The 18,188-nt window shown below is 50.0% G+C and overlaps 2 protein-coding genes across 2 annotated transcripts in view; both read left to right on the top strand.

Moving 5' to 3' along the window:
• The window catches only part of tlk2 (tousled-like kinase 2), a 38,202-nt gene extending 35,885 nt beyond the window's left edge, over window positions 1–2,317 (top strand). The window contains exon 21 of the mRNA XM_028818425.2: window positions 1,402–2,317. Within this exon, the coding sequence (XP_028674258.1) occupies window positions 1,402–1,575 (174 nt within the window). The 3' untranslated portion in view covers window positions 1,576–2,317. The remainder of the gene's footprint in view (window positions 1–1,401) is intronic.
• Window positions 2,318–7,942: 5,625 nt separating this feature from the next.
• Window positions 7,943–18,188, top strand: part of mrc2 (mannose receptor, C type 2) — a 29,038-nt gene continuing 18,792 nt past the window's right edge. Inside the window, exons 1-2 of the mRNA XM_028819063.2 lie at window positions 7,943–8,212; window positions 12,613–13,008. Coding sequence (XP_028674896.2) covers window positions 8,134–8,212; window positions 12,613–13,008 — 475 coding nt within the window. The 5' untranslated portion in view covers window positions 7,943–8,133. The remainder of the gene's footprint in view (window positions 8,213–12,612; window positions 13,009–18,188) is intronic.

Below are 18,188 nucleotides of genomic sequence, written 5' to 3'. Positions count from 1 at the left end.
CAATCAAGTAAAGACCCTCTTTACAAGTCACAGACACATTTTTTCTCTTGTTATTAAGAGTATAAAGTTTAACATAACGGGGACCTTTAGCCTTTTAGAAGAGGGAGACACAAAAAAGCACTTGAGCAGACATTTGTAAGAATCGTTTTTGAATATATTGCTATTTACTGTACACTACATCACAAGACACTCTACGTTGCTAAAAAGGTTACAACGTCGGACTGAATACTTTAGACAGTGGCAGACATGAGATGTGCGTACCTCTGGTAGACAAGTGGAATAACATGGAGGTTTGCCTGCAGGTGTCACGCTCATGAACAGTTGAGTATAAAATTACAAAATGCCTGCACAGCATCAGTGATGGACAACATAATATGGCAAAGCTCTACAGAGAATGAAGAAGAGGAGAAGGAGGAGGTTAGGAGCCCACGCTGATACAGCACATCTCTGTACCCACCACATGACAAAGCAACTCAGGATCCCAGATTAGGACCCGAGTGCAGCCCTGTGATGGGTGACGCCTCCGTACCACACCAGTTCAGATGGAATGGAACCAGTGGGAGGTTTTTTTATGGTGGCTGGAGTGCCAATTCTTCCACCAACCCCCAGGTTTTCCCTGTAGGTTGGAGGGCCGGATGCAGATTAACGTCATACCCGGGACAGGAATGAAGAGGACATACTGAAAAAATCATAAAAGAGGCAAAAGCAAGACAAAGTAAAGTAACGGAGCGACAAAACATTTCGTTTGAACTTCCCCTTCCTTATTTGCAAGAAAGTTTGAAAATTCGGAGAGCCTGCATGGCACAGATTATACCTATCAAGACAAGTGGGGCACCTGAGCAACATGACATCAAAACCAATTAATTTTGCCAGAACATTCCAGTGGCTGCTATTGTGGATGTCTGGTGTTTTGATAGCGTAGACGGGGGACGTCCCCGTTTGCAGAGCAGGATGGCATGAAGTCACATGTTGCACTTCGGCCGCTCATCTTCCTGGCACTGTTTGGGCCATTGCTGCGAGACCTCAAGTGCTGCAGGCAGTAACTGAAAACAGCCATCAGTCGAGATCTGATACGTGTCTGTCTGGTGATACGAGGACCAAAGACGAGTGTCTTGGAATGGCTTGTGTGTGTAGTTCTCGTCTTGGCCATTAGTATACCTTGGTGGCTTTGCCTGGTTTGGGTCGTATATCTAGGAGGAGCATGTCATTGTCCCAGTCTTCTGCTTCTCTTTGCCATGTCATCCCCTGTCGTTGTCACAGTTCTTTTGGCTTCTCTGACCAAGTGGTCTTCTCCCTCCAGCACAAAAATGGGTCTGATGGCAGATTTTGTGACGTGTTAAAGTTGTCCTGGGATTCCAGTGATTTAAAAATGTCTGTTTTTGTTTTTTTTTTTTTTTTTAGGCTTTCATCCGACGCTGTCTGGCATACAGAAAGGAGGATCGAATCGATGTCCACCAGCTGGCCAGCGACCCCTACCTGATGCCTCACATTCGAAAGTCGGTGTCCACCACCGGTGCTCCAGGAACTGCCATCCCCTCCACGTCAGGATCCTCAAACAGCAGCGCCTCGAACTGAGTTACGGATCTTGGACACTCGCTTTGAACACCATGCTCTAAGGAGGGACGACGCAGCTCAGAGAGAGGAGGGCCAAACAAAGGGAGAGAAACCCAGGAAGGGCAGCCACTTGGGTGTTGATGCCATCGGCTTTTCTGTCCTTTGAAGAGTGGAACAAGAAGAAGGGAGCGCAGGCAAACCATGTGTCCGAGGTCTTGAGACAAACGACAGCTCTGAGCGGCTGGTGGTGGCGACCATGCGGAGGGAGGCCCTTAGACCGCCGCAGGCCTTGGCGCCCATGCTGCGAGGGCCCCTTCCTTTCTTAACGTAATCCTTGCTCCAGTTAAGACCTTTTCCACAGAAATGTAAGCACAAGAGTCGGGCGTGGGGTAAATATGCATTAGAGCTACTAGCCTTCCAGGACGTCTGGCTACCATTTGGTAGGGTTAGAATTAGACGGGTTTTTTTGTTTGTTTTCATTAACATTTTTAAGAGATGAGGGATGATTACAGGCTACAGTTTGTTGGTTTGCCTTTATAAATTGTGTTTTAATAGAAACCAAACTGGAATCGGCCCTTTTTTGTGAAAAGGGCCTTCACTGTTTGTACTGCATATGCCCCAAAGTGCCCCTGCCTCCCGTGGCTTTTACTTTTTCCCCTCTTTAGAACCTTTTCAATTTGGGCGTATTTTGACTTGGGGAAGAGAGGGAGGAGGGCAGTCTACATGACAAATGCATTTAAACCATTAAATATGAATTATTGAACGCACTTGGGAAGTCTGGTTTCTCTCCAGGCCTTTAGTTGTTCTCCTGATGACTTCTCTTGTGGTACTTATAGCTTTTCTGTGTGGTGTGGGGGGCATTTTGGGGCTCCTGACCTTTGAATTTGCACTTTGAGACATCCTGGCTGGCCGGCCGCGGGCGAAGAGGCTGACATCACTTCTGCTGTAAACGCAGCTTTAACGTTTCAAGGGACGAATACCGGCAGCGACTTTCAGTGTCATCTCGTCTGCTTCCACGCGTTGGCCTTAGTGTTCCGCCATCAGGGTACTGCAAGGTGGGCAGGACGGGAGTGAGCCCGGGTACGGTAGGTCCTGTCAAGTGCGGCCATTGCCCCTTTTTCCGCCTATTGTGTCTCCTTTTGACTTTTTCCATTCCAGAGTTGACTCCGGTTTGTTGGTGCCCAGGACAGGTGGTGGTAATCCAGACGCTTGCACAGCACCAGTTGGGAGGTTGAGATTAATGTAAAATGCAACGGTTTGGAATGCTGCATACGTGAAGAACCGCCACGTGGTATGGGAGTTGAACCCTGGCTAACCAAGATACCTGATCTGTGGTACCAAAGGAGGAATTCCTGGAACTCAAATTCCCCCAAGAATGTCGGCCCAAATAAAGTGAAACACTGAGGGAGACAGGCTGATGTACACTGGCGCTGCTCCCATCTGTTGGACCTGCTGTTCTAACACCAGCTTTTATTTTGTTAGAGGTGATGCCCATCCTGGCAGTGCTTGGGGACACACTCGGGCACACCCGCATTCACAAATTAAAGGCACATATGAGGACACCACGCGTGGCTTTGAGATGTGGGACTGTGACACCGTGGTGCAGGTTTGGGTCATCGAGTGGCCGAATGGCAGCCTTTGGCTCGTGGTGTGACGTCTTGGCCTGCCTGAGCTCTCTGTGTCTCCGGCTCCCTTTGGACTTGCAAAGGAAATGGCGGCCAGCGAGGCTTCTTCAGGTGCAGCCAAAGCTTTGCTCCCATCCATGGCTCTGTGGCTCCACGTCCAGCTGCTGATGTCTGCACTGCAGGTCAGTGAAGCAGCAGGCGACCACTGAAGAAAGCCGCGTGGGAAATGAAGACACGGATCCCTCGAGACCCACACTCGGTGTTATTAAATACTTGACCCTTTCCTGTCCATTTTGTTCTTTGACGTTTTCTTTTTCTCTTTGTTGTGGTTTCTCCTTGACTCGTCTGCAGCTGGAGGGGTGGACATTCGGTCACTTTTTATTTATTTGATCACAATTGCTTTAAAGTTTGTGGATTAGGGAGGTAGATGAGAGTCGTGAGAAATGGCCCACCCTCTGCTAGTTCAGGCTTGTGGGGCGACGGGAATAGGGGCTGAGCGTCCTGGGGGCTTTGTATTTAAAAGTGGGATCAGAATTACTAAATAGTCACGCGCCTTCAAAGTTTCTTCTCTTGGGTGAACATTAGAAAAACTTTTGTGGAGAAGAGGCCAACACACGTGGCCAGTGCTGTCCGTCCGTGTCTTGAGGAGATTTAGCTGTGGACGCTGCTGCCTTTCACGTCACTTCGACTTTCTGCCCCTCTGCGTTTCATTTCACAGTCGCTCACTCACTCTTCATCACTTGCTCACTCCAGTGAATGAAGGTGAGCGCCGCGGCGGGGCTAACGCGCATGCGTGATGACGTCAGACGGCTGTGGAGCCTGAAGTTCGTCCGAGCGCGAATTCGAAATCGAGCGATAAGCCGCCCGCCGGCCACTTGTCGTAGCGTGTGTGGCAGTGCAGTAAAGCTGTCGACACGTCACCGAGGGCTCCAGTTTCTCCGGCCTCCATCACACAACCAGTGAGGCAATCAGACTGCGAAGACAAAGACACGAATTTGAGAGGAGGACACGACAGACAGAAAGGCTCGGGCGGTGAAGCGACCGCAATGTCGACGTGAGACCGCAGGTGCGGCTCGGGGATGTGACGGGGGAGGCTGACATATAGCGCCATGGCGGGGCGTCCTACGAAGTGACGTCTCAGGGACCCCCGCTTGGTCCCTCCTCACGTGTTCACCTCTATGCCTTAAACGCAGGGGCAAAGGGGACTTTGTGTGAAATCTCACAGGCCTTGCCGAGGAAGAGTCCCTTCTGGTCCCACAACTGTGAAGCACTTCGATAAACGACAGACCACCAGAAGACAGAAAAAGGGGACACTTGAACGATTCTTAATGAAACTGTTAAATCGAAATCCAACTGTACAAGCTCATTTAGACAAATATGTTGCTAATGGTGGACCATCCATCCATCCATTTTCCAACCCGCTGAATCCGAACACAGGGTCACGGGGGTCTGCTGGAGCCAATCCCAGCCAACACAGGGCACAAGGCAGGAAACAATCCTGGTCAGGGTGCCAACCCACCGCAGGACACACACAAACACACCCACACACCAAGCACACACTAGGGCCAATTTAGAATTGCCAATCCACCTAACCTGCATGTCTTAGGACTGTGGGAGGAAACCGGAGCGCCCGGAGGAAACCCACGCAGACACGGGGAGAACATGCAAACTCCACGCAGGGAGGACCCGGGAATCGAACCCAGGTCCCCAGATCTCCCAACTGCGAGGCAGCAGCGCTACCCACTGCGCCACCGTGCCGCCCATAATGGTGGACCTCCCTTGGAAAAAAAAAAACAAACCATTGATGTTATTTCAGAGAAGGTAAATCAGCTGATTCGTGTCGTTCATGCGTCCTACAGAACTCCTCAAGTCCTTGCGCCACCCGTTGAAATTCTTAAACAGAGCAACGGCTCATCTCAGGATGACATCTCGTCCTGTTTTGAATAATCAGAGCAGTTTTGGCTTCAGGCGCTCGCTCGCTGTGTGGAGTTTGCATGTTCTCCTCCCTGAGTCCTCACACACGCAGGTTAAGGTTGTGTGTGGGTTCGCCCTGGGACCCTCTCCAGAAGTCCGTCCTGCCTTGTGCCCAGCGGTTGCTGCTCCTTGACCCAAACTGCTTTGCAGGCACAGAGTGCTGATATAACAACACCCTCGTCTCCCGCTTTCCTCTTTTATTCACATTCATGGGAGAGAATATGCTTGAAAGAAAACAAAAAATCGACCTGTGTTATTATATGGCCATTGCTATTTGTCACTCTTTTGTCACTTTGATAAAAATCCTCTTCTGGGGTCCCAGTACTGCACCAGTGGTCTGTCTAATTTGAGTCCTCAGATTCCAAAGTTCCACACGTGTGACGCTGTCAGTCACTTCTGTTTGGACATTTAAAGTGTGAGTACAAGTGGCGCATCTTGCTCATTTATTTGTACATCTACTTAAGTAAAATGCTTCCTTAATGCCTGCAGCTCTGCTCTAAAACATCATCCAGTCGAGTTGTGGGGGTCCGTGAAGTCCTGCTGTCCACCACGCTGCTTGGTCACTCATTCCAACTGTCTGTGCTTCTCTTCTTAATATTTGTGAGAAAGTTTCCAGCTGTGTCCCCCCCAAACCGTGTTCTTGTTGAACTCATTTTAATGTCGCCATCTCGATCCACTGCACTTAAACACTCCAGTCAGGTCTCCTCTTCATCACTGCGAAGGCTCGGCTCTTTTAATCTTTCCTCATAACTCGACCCCTGTAGCCCCCTGAATCAGCCTCACTGCTCTTCTCTGGACTTTTCAGGACTCCAGATGAGGCCTCAGTAGTGTGTTATAAAGCAGACCCTCCTGGGACTTGGACTGCACACATCAAGGCGCTATATAACCGCGCACTCTGTCAGCTTTCTGCACACGGTCTGGCAGTTGATAGCACTGAGCCCACCACAACTCCTTAAGGTGGACTTTCAATGTTCAGCCCCCCATTTTTACTTCCTACGTGTCATACTTTACATTTACTGACATTAATTTATTGTTGTGTGCCTGCCTGCTGTCCGAGTCCCTCTGTGATGATTTAACTGATTCTCGGTGATCTGCAGTCCACCTATCTTGGTATCCTCTGCCAACTTCACCAGCTTGTCCTTTATATTCGTATCCAACTCAATTTTAAATATTAAAAAACTTCAGCTGCCCCAGCACTGCCCCCTGCTGGTCAGCACTCAACACCAGCCAGCCAATTCTGATGAGGACCCTCACACCATCACCCTCTGCTTCCTTTATGTCAGGGGTCTCAGACTCCCGGCCTGGAGGGCCGCAGTGGCTGCAGGTTTTCATTCTAACCTTTCCTTAATGAGTGACCTGTTTTTGCTGCTAATTCACTTCTTTTGAATTCATTTTAGTTGACTCGCTCTTGAAGACTCCGCCCCTTAATTGTTTGTTTCTCCTTAATTAGTTGCCAGACAATAACGAGATACAAAATGAGCTAAAACAGGACCAGCAAACTGTGTCCATCACTCAACATCTGAAAATAAAGAAAGACGAGGGTCTCGGGAATGTCGAGCTGCTCAGGACCCCGGTGCTCTTAGAAAAGAGAAAATCCACAACGTCGGACGTGTCTGCTGTGGCACAATGAGAGCAGCGACACACCAAGGAATTAAAGAACGAGTTTAATGAACGACAAGACTCGGAGCCTGTTGGAGATTGAGGCCCTGATTTAGGTGGTCTTCTGTCGGCTCCCTCACTTCACATTTCATTTCTGTTTAAGGAAAGACGTGAAGCGATTCAGAGGAGTAAATCTTAAACAAAAAAAAAAAACCACAAGTCAATTAAAATGAACTCACAAGAAGTTAATTAGCAGCACAAACAGGGCACTCATTAAAAATAAAGGTTAGAATGAAAACCAGCAGCCACTGTGACCCCTGCTCCAGACCCCTGCTTTATGGCCATTATAACATGTATAAGGAAATGTGTCTGAGCCAGTTCTGCACCCACCTGTGTGCCACACCCTCAACTGGCACTTCCTTTAGTTTGATGCCCACCATCTCGTGTGGCACCTTACCCAATGCTATTGGAAAGTCGTCCTGGTAAATAACATCATCTGCTTCACTCTGATCGTATCCTGTTGTTCTTCCTCATAGAATTCCAGCATATTAGTAAAAACACGACCCTCCTCGTCTGAGCCCACGCTGACTGTTCTTGTTCTGTGCTGTGCCATCTTATTTCTTAATAATTCCTTCCATTAAATTTCCTCTGATGCCCATTAAGCTTACTGGCCTGTAGTTGCTTGGGTCCACCTGGTCGCCCTTTTTATATAAGTTGTTGGATGAGGGTCTTAGAAAGCTCGTGGGCCTCCGGGCACATGCCAACTGTGCCCAGGTCGTAATCTGGCTGCCATTCGATCATGTTTGGGGTCCCTTGCTGGCATTGGGACAAGTTCAGAGAAGGGCTATTTGTCACAAACGTTCTAAGCCTGGGGACGTTTGATTTTTTTTTAACACTTTACTAGAATAAATGTGTCATTGGCGTATTGCTATTTTTTGGAGATGTCTGTGTTTTTTGAGCACTTAGCCTAAAGAAAGACCACCTTGTATGGCCCTGTGCGTTTTTGACCCCGAACCCCAAGCGGCTTTTTTTTACCGCGTGTCCTGCGCCTCTCGATATGACAACGCCAAACACATCGGCCTGAACACTCGGAACCGGCATTCCCGTAAATTCCCCTCCCATCTTTCATCCTGACCGAATCCGCCGAGGAAACAGCGGCCCACACATCGCTTGCGCGGGCACGAGCGCGCGCGTCAACGTCTCCTCCTGCGGCGCGTGCTGACGCAGCGTCTGCTCGGCGCGCGGCCACTCGGGGTCGGCAGGGGACGTGGAGACCGAGAGACGCTCACTCGCTCACTTTCCTGACTGGCGCGCGGTCGGTCGGTCGATCGCTCGCAGGCACACACTCGTCGCCCTTCGCCGGTGGAAGCAAGCTTGAGCCATGAGGACTCGCGGCCGGTACGCCTTCGCCCGCGCCTGCTGGGGATGCGCCGTGTTGTGCGCGCTCGTCGGCGCCTCAGGTAGGACGGGCTCGATTCGGTGGGTTCGGGTGGGCGGCCGCGTCGGAATGTGACACGAGCTGAGTGAAAACAGATGTGGAGGGAAGGGGGGGATGGGGCCGGGAGGAGAGGGGCGAGTCGAGCGGGGGCCACGCTTCGCACTTTCGGTGTCAGCGCGCGGACACTTCGCCTCTGATGCTGCCGCCGAGTCCCGTTATGTGGCTCGAGCTTTGGCCCCGTGCGGGGATGTGGTGACGCGGAGGGAGGGAGTGCAGGGCAGCAGTCTCGGGGAGCGCCCCCGCATGGCGAGAGGCAGGACTCGTGAGCCGCTGACTGACGTCGGGGGTCACTTTGTGCTTCCCTTTGCCCTGCCTGAGGTTGTGCCCTCTTATCACATGACCCACCTTGTTATGTAGTGCTGCGTGGCACCGTTTTCTGCTTTGCCCAGTGAAGTGCCCAACAGGGCTCTCAAATATGGATGTCGACGTCTGCACTCTGTTTAAATGGCTGGCCGAACCATTCTGGTGTCTTTAGGCCAACTTTGTGCCAGTCCTCCGTGAAGGGCGCTATACAAAAGTAAAGGACAGTGCAGGTATGGTGAGGACATTCCAGCAGACGGACGTCTCTCCCTTGGATTGGACTGGCTGACGGTGGCATCGCTTGCTGCTCGCTGGTGGTCCCACACTGGTGGTCTCACATTTCTGCTGCTTACACTTAGTTCTCATTGCTCCTGAGCAAAACTCGGGTGGACGTGTCAATGTCTGAGGTGGTGTCCTGCACATTCACTTGAAACGGCTTCATGTCTGAGGTTTGCTGTTTTGTGGATGATTGGCCTCCTCAGAGTTGATGAACGTCTAGTCCAAGCCAGGCCACCAGAGTCCCCCTCGGTGCCATGGAAGGGTAGCTGGCACAATGGGCTGCCCAGCGCACGATCACCAGTGGCGCCCAGGAGGCTTGAGGTTTTATTTAAAAGAGTGAAGTGTGACAATGGTGTCATCTGTGAAGCTGTTTGTGCCATGTGCAGGCCGAGCAGATGTGGTCCTGGTGAGGGCTACAGGCCAGGCAGGTGGTCGTTCAGACTGATGTTCTTTGTGGTGGTAAACACGGGACCACCGGCAGGCACACCAGCTTTTCTACCATCAGGCCCTTCCTGGTGTTCAGACACAGAAAATGGTTGGTTAGCTCCAGTGGCTCAGCCTAATCGTGCCATCATTCATGCCAGTGTTCTCTCCAGCATAGGGAGTAGCCTACGATGGCCCTGACGCTTTGCCACAAGTGTCTGTATACAGTCCCTGCATCGCCATTTGGCCTGCTTCAGTGCCCATGCTATCCTGCATGATGCCATCTTGTATTCCTCCACGTCACCCGATGCAAGTCCAGAGTTCTACACAGCGATGTGAACGTTCAGAGTGTCGTGTTCTGTCGGGAAGGCCCCTAACAGTCGCCGATGGGACGATATTTCCTGCCAGCGTTGCTGTAAGCCCCCCAACATCCCTGGAGCTGGACTGGGACGAGACTCTGTGCCCACAAGAAAGGCACGTCAGGCTTGATGCGGAGCGTCTGGAGATTTGTTTCGTTTTTACGTCGCAGTTCCATCTCACACGATGCACGTGAGTCAGTGCCAACCCTAGCGGCAATGGCTGAGAGTCGGGGAGCCAGGCTGGGCGGGTCAACTGTCTGATTTCAGGGCAGACTCAAACAATCGACTCATGGGTGCCAGTCTGCCTACAAAAAGCGAGAAGAATTGAGAGCCCCCAATGAGAAGGAGAGTCCAACCTGCAGCTGGGAGAAGTGAATGTTATGGAGCCGCAGCCTGGCGTGCCACCCTGCCACCGGTCAGCCTTGAGGCTCCTTCACTTCACTTTGGTCGAGTTGTTCTCGCCCATCCTGGTGCTGGAGATGTGTTGCTGAGACCTTAGTCTCGTAGAGGCAGCTGTGGTGACAAATCAGAACGGCATGACGTGTCCTATCATTTGGAGTCCAGTTCCACCTGCCATTAAAAGACATTTTTGCTTGTGGATCTTCTTCTTCGATAGTCTGCCTCACTGGTTTCTGTTCAGTCAGGCTGCTCCATTTGGTGCTTGCTGCATGTCTGACCCCTCTGATATTCTCCGTCCCCACCTTGGCTGATCTCTTGATGGTTTCTAGTTGGTTTTGCTTCACCATCAGCGGACCCAACTGAGACCCCTGCTGGTCTTCGTGCATTGAGCGGTTTTGTCTTCTTATGTTGACTTATTTTCTTATTAAGGTGCCACATAAGGCCAAGGCTGGTTATTTGCTATCTGACTGGCATTCCCGCCGTCGTCATTCGCCAACACGTCAGCCACGGGACTGGACAGGACCATCCGGGCTATCATCCTCCTCATTTTTTTGCTGTTTCTGTTATTCACCCCGCATTGTTTGACGCCATGGCGGAGGTACAGTTGTCATCTTGTCAGTCATCTTGTCATCTCGTTGTGTCCCGGAGAGCAAACTTCCTGACATGATGAGCTTGTGTGGCGACCCAGCCGGAACCCCACCAGACAACATCAAACCGTCCACGCAGAAATCTCAGATGACGCGTCCGATATCGAAATGGCTACGCTATACGGTCTTAAATATTTTGGAATGAATGAAGTGCACTCGGCCTCAGCCTCGTCCATTGGCCAGAAGCCCCCCAGATGTCCACAGATATGAGGCCTGTTTTTAACTTTTAATCTCCAGTTGCTCACCTCTCAGAGCACATTCCGCCATGTTGAGGTGACATGAAGAGCCATGGTAGCCAATGAGACGCTGTTACCGGGCAGAACGGAGCAATGGAGGAGAGGAGTAGGCGGGGCCTCTCATTCCGAAGCTCGATCCCATTGGACACACTCCACTGCTGAGCACCAGCGTATCTTCTAGAAGTGATTTATTTGGCGACATTTGACTAAGAAGCGCATGGCTGACGTGTTGTTGGCCTGACGTTTGGGCTTTTCACGGACTCGCTGCAGTTCGGGCTCAGCCTCCGTTTAAGTCCATTTTAGCAGGAATTGGATCATTGCTGCCGTCCATCCCTCTAGAAGAGATCACTAAAAACCGCGAGGGGTGAGTAACAAATGCAGCAAAGAGCACTTTTGGGCGGTGAGCCCCTTGAGTGTGGCTGGACAAACGAGCTTCTTCCAGAGGTCGCCGGCTCCATGGCAGAGGCCTCCTGTCCGTCTTGGGCTCTTTTTTCACTCCCTGCTGCTCGCCCCTGGCCCTGTCTTACTGTGGGACCCTCTTACTGTGGGACCCTGTTTTGGGGCCAATGCTTAAATCCTGATTGCCCTGCCTTGTCTCCTTTGGTGCCTCACTGTGCAGCCCAGGATGTTGAGACAATTCTGTAAGGTGCCCTTTAAAATAAAGGGTGCTCAGCTTTTCTTGGGGAGATCCCACCTTGGCACCAAATCCCCACCATTTGTGATTCCCTGCCCTGCAGCCCTTGAGCTTCTCACCATTCGGCTTGGCGCACTTCAAGCTCCGCTCAGATCGCTCTTTGGTGATGGAGGACGGCGCGTGTGGAGAGACGAGAGAAGCGTCGGAGGCCGCTCGGGCTCCTTAGCAGGGATAAACACGACAGGGACGGGCGCAGAGAGGAGCGGGCAGCACAAGGCAGTGAGGCGTCTAGTTGCTGGCAGCTGTAAGTGGAGAGAAGAGGAAAAGGAGCCAAGAGACTCTGGGGGCGGCCCGAAATTCAGCGCAGATCCAACCAATTGGGCGCCAAAGGGCAGCGAGAAGCACCCTGGGTTAACCCCTCGTTTTCTGGATGCAGCTTCCTTTGCTCTCTGGTATCTTTGGTGTCCCTGAAAGCCTTTTGTCCTTCTGCCTTGCTACCCGCGTTTGAGGCATTTCTGCCAGGTCTCGTTATTCTTCGACTAACTGAACAAGCAAATAACGTAACAATCCTAGTAATCTGCCCCCCGCCCCCTGGGTCTCCACTGGCCAGCGTCCAGGAGGGTCCCCAGAGAAGGTAAACCTGCAGGCTTAGGCCCAGTCCTGCAGCGGCTCCTACTTGGCATCTGACTTTCCTGGGTTAGGCCCTGGCTGGCTCTCGAGATCAACACTGAACCTCGTCATGGCAGGCTAAGACCCCCACAGGCCCCTGGGTGGCTTAGCTTCTTAAGTGCTGATCGTAGCTTTAAGAGTGCGGTGCTGAGACGCCGGCTCCTCGACCTCTTCACTCAACAGGGGTGGCGGGGTCCCCCTTTGGTTGGGGGGGGCACACACCCTGAACTGGCTGAGAGGTGGGTGGGCATGACTGGCATAAGCTTAGAGCTCGAGATGGACAAGGTGCAAAGCTTCAGCAAATGGAGGCAGGGCAACAAATACCCGAGTGAATGAATGTGACCGTCTGCATGTGACATGTGGCCCCCCTGGTGACACTGCTGCCATTTAACTGCCTTTGTTCCTTTTCTCTCCAGATTCAGGTGTGTTCCTCATCTACAACGATGGCATGCAGGGCTGCCTGGAGGCCAGAGATTCAAGTGTGTCGCTGTCACGGACCTGTAACACTTCGGCAGGTGCCCAGCAGTGGAAGTGGGTGTCGAGGAATCGTCTCTTCAATCTGGGCACCGCTCAGTGTCTTGGGGTCTCCGGATCCAATTCTACCTCGGGTCCCCTGGGCTTGTACAGATGTGACAAGGAGTCGGCCAATATGCGGTGGAGCTGTGGCACCCTGGGAGATGTGCTCACCCAGACTATTTCCTTACCAAGCGCCAACGGCTCCTTCAGCCCACCCGAGCGTGGCGACAAGGGACACAGCAGTCAGTGGAGGATCTTTGACTCCAGCCAGGATCTCTGTGCCAAGCCCTACCAAGGTATGTGGTCCTGGTTCATGCAGGTCGAGTCTGCATGCGTGCCCACAGCTTGGCCTCTTTATCTGCTGGGATGAGAGGTCTGTTCAGCTGGCAGCCTGTTGGCGCGTGAGGGGCACTGGCAGAGGACCTGATGAGGTGGAGGGCTTCTCAGGGGGTCAGTGAGTGTGAGGGGGAGCCAGAAGTGGTGGGATGGCTGAATTATGGACCCTCGCCTGCCCACTCACGGCACTGCTAAGCGGCTGTGGCTGTTCATTTGCCCGTTTGGTGGGCTTGCAGCCTGCTTGTTTACGCCATTTCTTTTACTGTTTAATGAGTTTCGTGTTGCTGAGGCTGAACAATATGGTGGACACTGGCTGTTTTATTGGTGTTAGCGCATTTGAAACGACACAAATTAGGGTTCAAAGCTGTTCTGATGGTGGGCTCACCTTCTTGTTCTTCTTCTTTAAAGCCTTGTGCACACATTAATGGTGCTGCGCTTGGGTGTGGATCGGTGCCCTTTGGGACTGGTCAGCTGAAGTCCAGCCTGTCCTGCTTGTTGGTTACGCGTCCAGAAGTGTTCCTGTATAAAGCGGGAGGCTTTAAGAATGGCTGCTGAATTGGCATCACCGGTTGGCTTTGTGCCAGGTGCTTCTCTGTGGCACACAGTTCTGTCAGACATGTTCCTGCCATTCCCTGCCCGCTAACATGAGCACTTAGCAGGTAAACGGGCACCGTCTGCTGGAAACAAAAAGTTCCCTTTGTGGGACCACCGCATGCGGTGAAGTGCGTCCCACGCTGATTGCTGCGGCAGAGCTTTACATCAGTCACCTGTCCCAGGACAGCAACCCATCAGCACCCGCTAAACTGCCCACGGCGTTTCCGATACGTGGAATAAGTCATTGCATTGTTTTTGATTCCATGTGCCGTCTCCCAGCATTCATTTCATTTATTTTTGGAATTGTTAGAAGGCTCTGACTGTGTAAGTCGTTCAAAATGAGAATTAATGGCACCTGAGCTGTGATTGGTGGGGGGCGTCGGCTCCTTCTAATTAATATTAAGTTTGTAATGAGGGATTATGCTAATTAGCCCATGGAGGTCACCATTTTCCATTTCCAGCCTGTCAGAAGGTCCACATTTGGGGGTCCCCAGGCTGTGCTCTGAACTTGTCTGCAGTACGGACCCCCTTGTGCGCTCCTTGTAGTGCGCTCTGCGCCCCGACATCTGTTTTAATGAAGTGTGCACATTGTCCGTTTCAAGAGCGCGTGACTGCCAGCTGAAGACCACCATTGTCCTGTGTAGGATTTGACATTATTGAGATAATCTCGCCTTTGTCTCGTTTGTTTGGTTACGCTTCCTATTTAAAGCCTGATGACTGCGTTTTCTTCAAAGTCAAGAATTAACATTTAAAAGAGCGTTGAAGCGCACACTCGCTCCCCCGTGGCATCGGTGCCCTGCTCTGTGCGCCCGTTTGTGTGCGTTCACGGTCAGGCATAGGGTGGCACGTCTGATGCTGTCCTGCACACCTCTGTAATCAGGAGTCCATTGTGGGGGGTCGCTGCGGCGTGGGGGGCTCGCCCTCGGGGTCATCCTTTGTACCTCCTCTAACCATTCCCTGATCCCAAATCTTTTAATTTGCCAATGGAAAGTGGCAGCCTGACTGGCATGCATTTCCAGCCGGTCACCGTCTTTCAACGTTTGTTGGGTTGCGGTGTGAGAAATGTGACAGTCGCCCGGAGGCCATTGGCTGCGTTTGTCTGACATTTGCTCCGCGGTCCTCGTCTATCTTCAGGTTCTTCTAGGAGGCACTGGGAGAACTTGGCTAGGCAGCCACGTGCGGGGGGAGCTCCACCCGCCCACTGAGATGATTCATGGTCAGGGTCCGTGGCAGTTCACTTGGCAATGAGGGTGGTCTGCATAATAAAGAGTATAAAGGGGGAACCTTAGGAACCGCATTGTCGGCCCCCCGCTCTTCTGCTGCCATGAAGTGTGGACTAGCGGGGTCTTCTCAGGCGGTTATTTTCTACTTGTATTCTGTTTGGCACTGGAGGGTCTTAATATGAGGGTTGTGTTTCATCTCCTCTTCCTCCTTTCAGTGACGTCGGTGTCTCTGCTGCTCTGCTCTTCTTTCTCAAGCACATCCTTCTTAGGGTTCCTGAGATTCTCCATGTTGGCTAATTAAAGCAACAAGAAGCGTGAGAGCCGAAGTCGTCAGTGCGCCGCCTCAGAAGATGGCCGCCGCGCTGTTAGTTGGCTTCACCATTGCATTGCAGGGTCTGACGTGGTGCCCCCCCCCAATCCCCCTCTTCTTTAGTCTCTATGTCTACTGTGTGTATCATGTAATAATATGAAGTCTCTAACACACCGAGCGCCTAACAAGCTTTATGCCTTTATGTTCTTGTCACCCGATCCTTAGGGTGCAGCCAGGGGTCTGCTAGTCAAGGTCCCCTCACCCTGACACAATAGCAGTTAGTTTGAAGTCAGCAGATTGCAAGGGGCCTTTGCCATATTGTTACTGTGTCAGACATGTCCCTCCCGCTGAAGTCGTTTTTCAAAGACCCCAAAGACGCACCTCCGCCCTGCCTTCACGCTGCCAACAAGTACGCTGACATTGGGGTGTCCACATTTATAATTTAGAACGTATTCGAGCACTTGGGGGCTACGTGCACGTATGGTGGTTTGACATCCTGCCGTCACACAAAAATAAAATGTTAGCTCGGGCAAAAGTGCCACGGCCATTGATGGGCAGCGACCTGTACTGGGCAGTACTGTGAAATGGAGGGCACTTTACAGCTGCTTAGACTGGGGGGTCTGCGGCAGCGCAGCATGGATGTCGGTGGCCTGCAGAAGTGATGCCCGTCATTATACAAGTACGGGGCAAAACCCACGCAGTTGTGATACCCGCCTGCGTCGACGACAGGCTGTTGGTGTTGGAGTACCATTAGGGTTGTAAGATTAAACTCGATGAGATCAACCAGCCTGACTCATGAAAATGGATACCAACACGCAGAATCTTCATAAACATCCTGAGTGGTCTGCCGTAACGTCGTGATTGTCGTCTTAGTGAGAGCTCCTCCTTGGGGACGCGCACATAATGGTGGCCAGTGCACCGTACAGACATGTGGACATGTGGCTTGGCCAGTGGCATGGGACTAATGGAGGAAACATCAAAGCAGCCAGTGAAGGAACTCGGGAAGAAGTCTGATGAGCACGACGTCCAGGCCACAAAGGTTTATGAATCGGGGCTTCAGACCATCTGCAGTGGTCTGCACTGTGCCTCAGACGAGGGTCCCTCTCCTCCTGTGACCGAGATTTTGAAGGGTTCTGCAGACAGCATTGCCCACCACGCCCAAGAGCCTCAAAGTCTGGTCACCATTCAGGGAGCGCATGTGAAGGTGGTGCATTGCTACAAGTACTTGGGGGTCCGCATCAGTGACAGGCTGGACTGGCCTTGTGACACAGAGGGACCGGAGACAAAAGGGCAGAGCAGGCTACTCGTTCTTGGGAGACGCTGTAGGGAGTGACGCCCTTCATGGCCTCTACAGCTCAGTGATGGCCAGCGTGGTGTGCTGGGCCAGTAACGTCACTTGAAGAGAGGACCACCAAAGCAACCGGCTCATTTATGGGACACACTCCGGACCCCCTGGAGGTAGCGGTGGAGGAGAGACTGAAGCCAAAAATCTATCTATCTATCTATTATATAGTGCCTTTCACATCTATCTATCTATCTATCTATCTATCTATCTCTCTATCTATCTATCTATCTATCTATCTATTGTATAGCGCCTTTCTATCTATCTATCTATTATATAGTGCCTTTCACATCTATCTATCTATTATATAGCGCCTTACACATCTATCTATCTATCTATCATATAGTGCCTTTCATTTCTATCTATCTATCTATCTATCTATCTATCTATCTATCTATTATATAGTGCCTTTCACATCTATCTATCTATTATATAGCGCCTTACACATCTATCTATCATATAGTGCCTTTCACATCTATCTATCATATAGTGCCTTTCACATCTATCTATCATATAGTGCCTTTCATTTCTATCTATCTATCTATTATATAGTGCCTTTCACATCTATCTATCTATCTATCTATTATATAGCGCCTTTCACATCTATCTATCTCTACCTATTATATAGTGCCTTTCATATCTATCTATCTATCTATTATATAGTGCCTTTCACATCTATCTATCTATCTATCTCTTATATAGTGCCTTTCACATTTATCTATCTATCTCTATCTATTATATAGCGCCTTTCACATCTATCTATCTATCTGTCTATCTACCTATTATATAGTGCCTTTTATATCTATCTATCTATTATATAGTGCCTTTCACATCTATCTATCTATCATATAGTGCCTTTCACATCTATCTATCTATCTATCTTATAGTGCCTTTCATATCTATCTATCTATCTATCTATCTATCTATCTATCTATCTATCTATCTATCTATCTAATAGTGCCTTTCATATCTATCTATCTATCTATCTATCTATCTATCTATCTATCTATCTATCTATCTATCTATCTATCTATCATATAGCACCTTTCACATCTATCTAGCTATCTATTATATAGTGCCTTTCATATCTATCTATCTATCTATCTATCTATCTATCTATCTATCTATCTATCTATCTATCTATCTATCTATCTATTATATAGTGCCTTTCATATCTATCTATCTATCTATCTATCTATCTATCTATCTATCTATCTATCATATAGCACCTTTCACATCTATCTAGCTATCTATTATATAGTGCCTTTCATATCTATCTATCTATCTATCTATCTATCTATCTATCTATCTATCTATCTATCTATCTATCTATCTATCTATCTATTATATAGTGCCTTTCATATCTATCTATCTATCTATCTATCTATCTATCTATCTATCTATCTATCTATCTATCTATCTATCTATCTATCTATCATATAGTGCCTTTCACATCTATCTATCTATCTATCATATAGTGCCTTTCACATCTATCTATCTATCTATTATATAGTGCCTTTCATATCTATCTATCTATCTATCTATCTATCTATCTATCTATCTATCTATCTATCTATCTATCTATCTATCTATCTATCTATCTATCTATCCAAAGCCATTGTTAGTTTTCATGCCTCCAAGCTCCTGATTGAACAGAAAGACATAAAAGAG

This window comes from Erpetoichthys calabaricus, chromosome 14, assembly GCF_900747795.2.
Source record: "Erpetoichthys calabaricus chromosome 14, fErpCal1.3, whole genome shotgun sequence".
NCBI lineage: Eukaryota > Metazoa > Chordata > Cladistia > Polypteriformes > Polypteridae > Erpetoichthys > Erpetoichthys calabaricus.
This window is presented reverse-complemented; position numbering and strand designations above follow the sequence as displayed.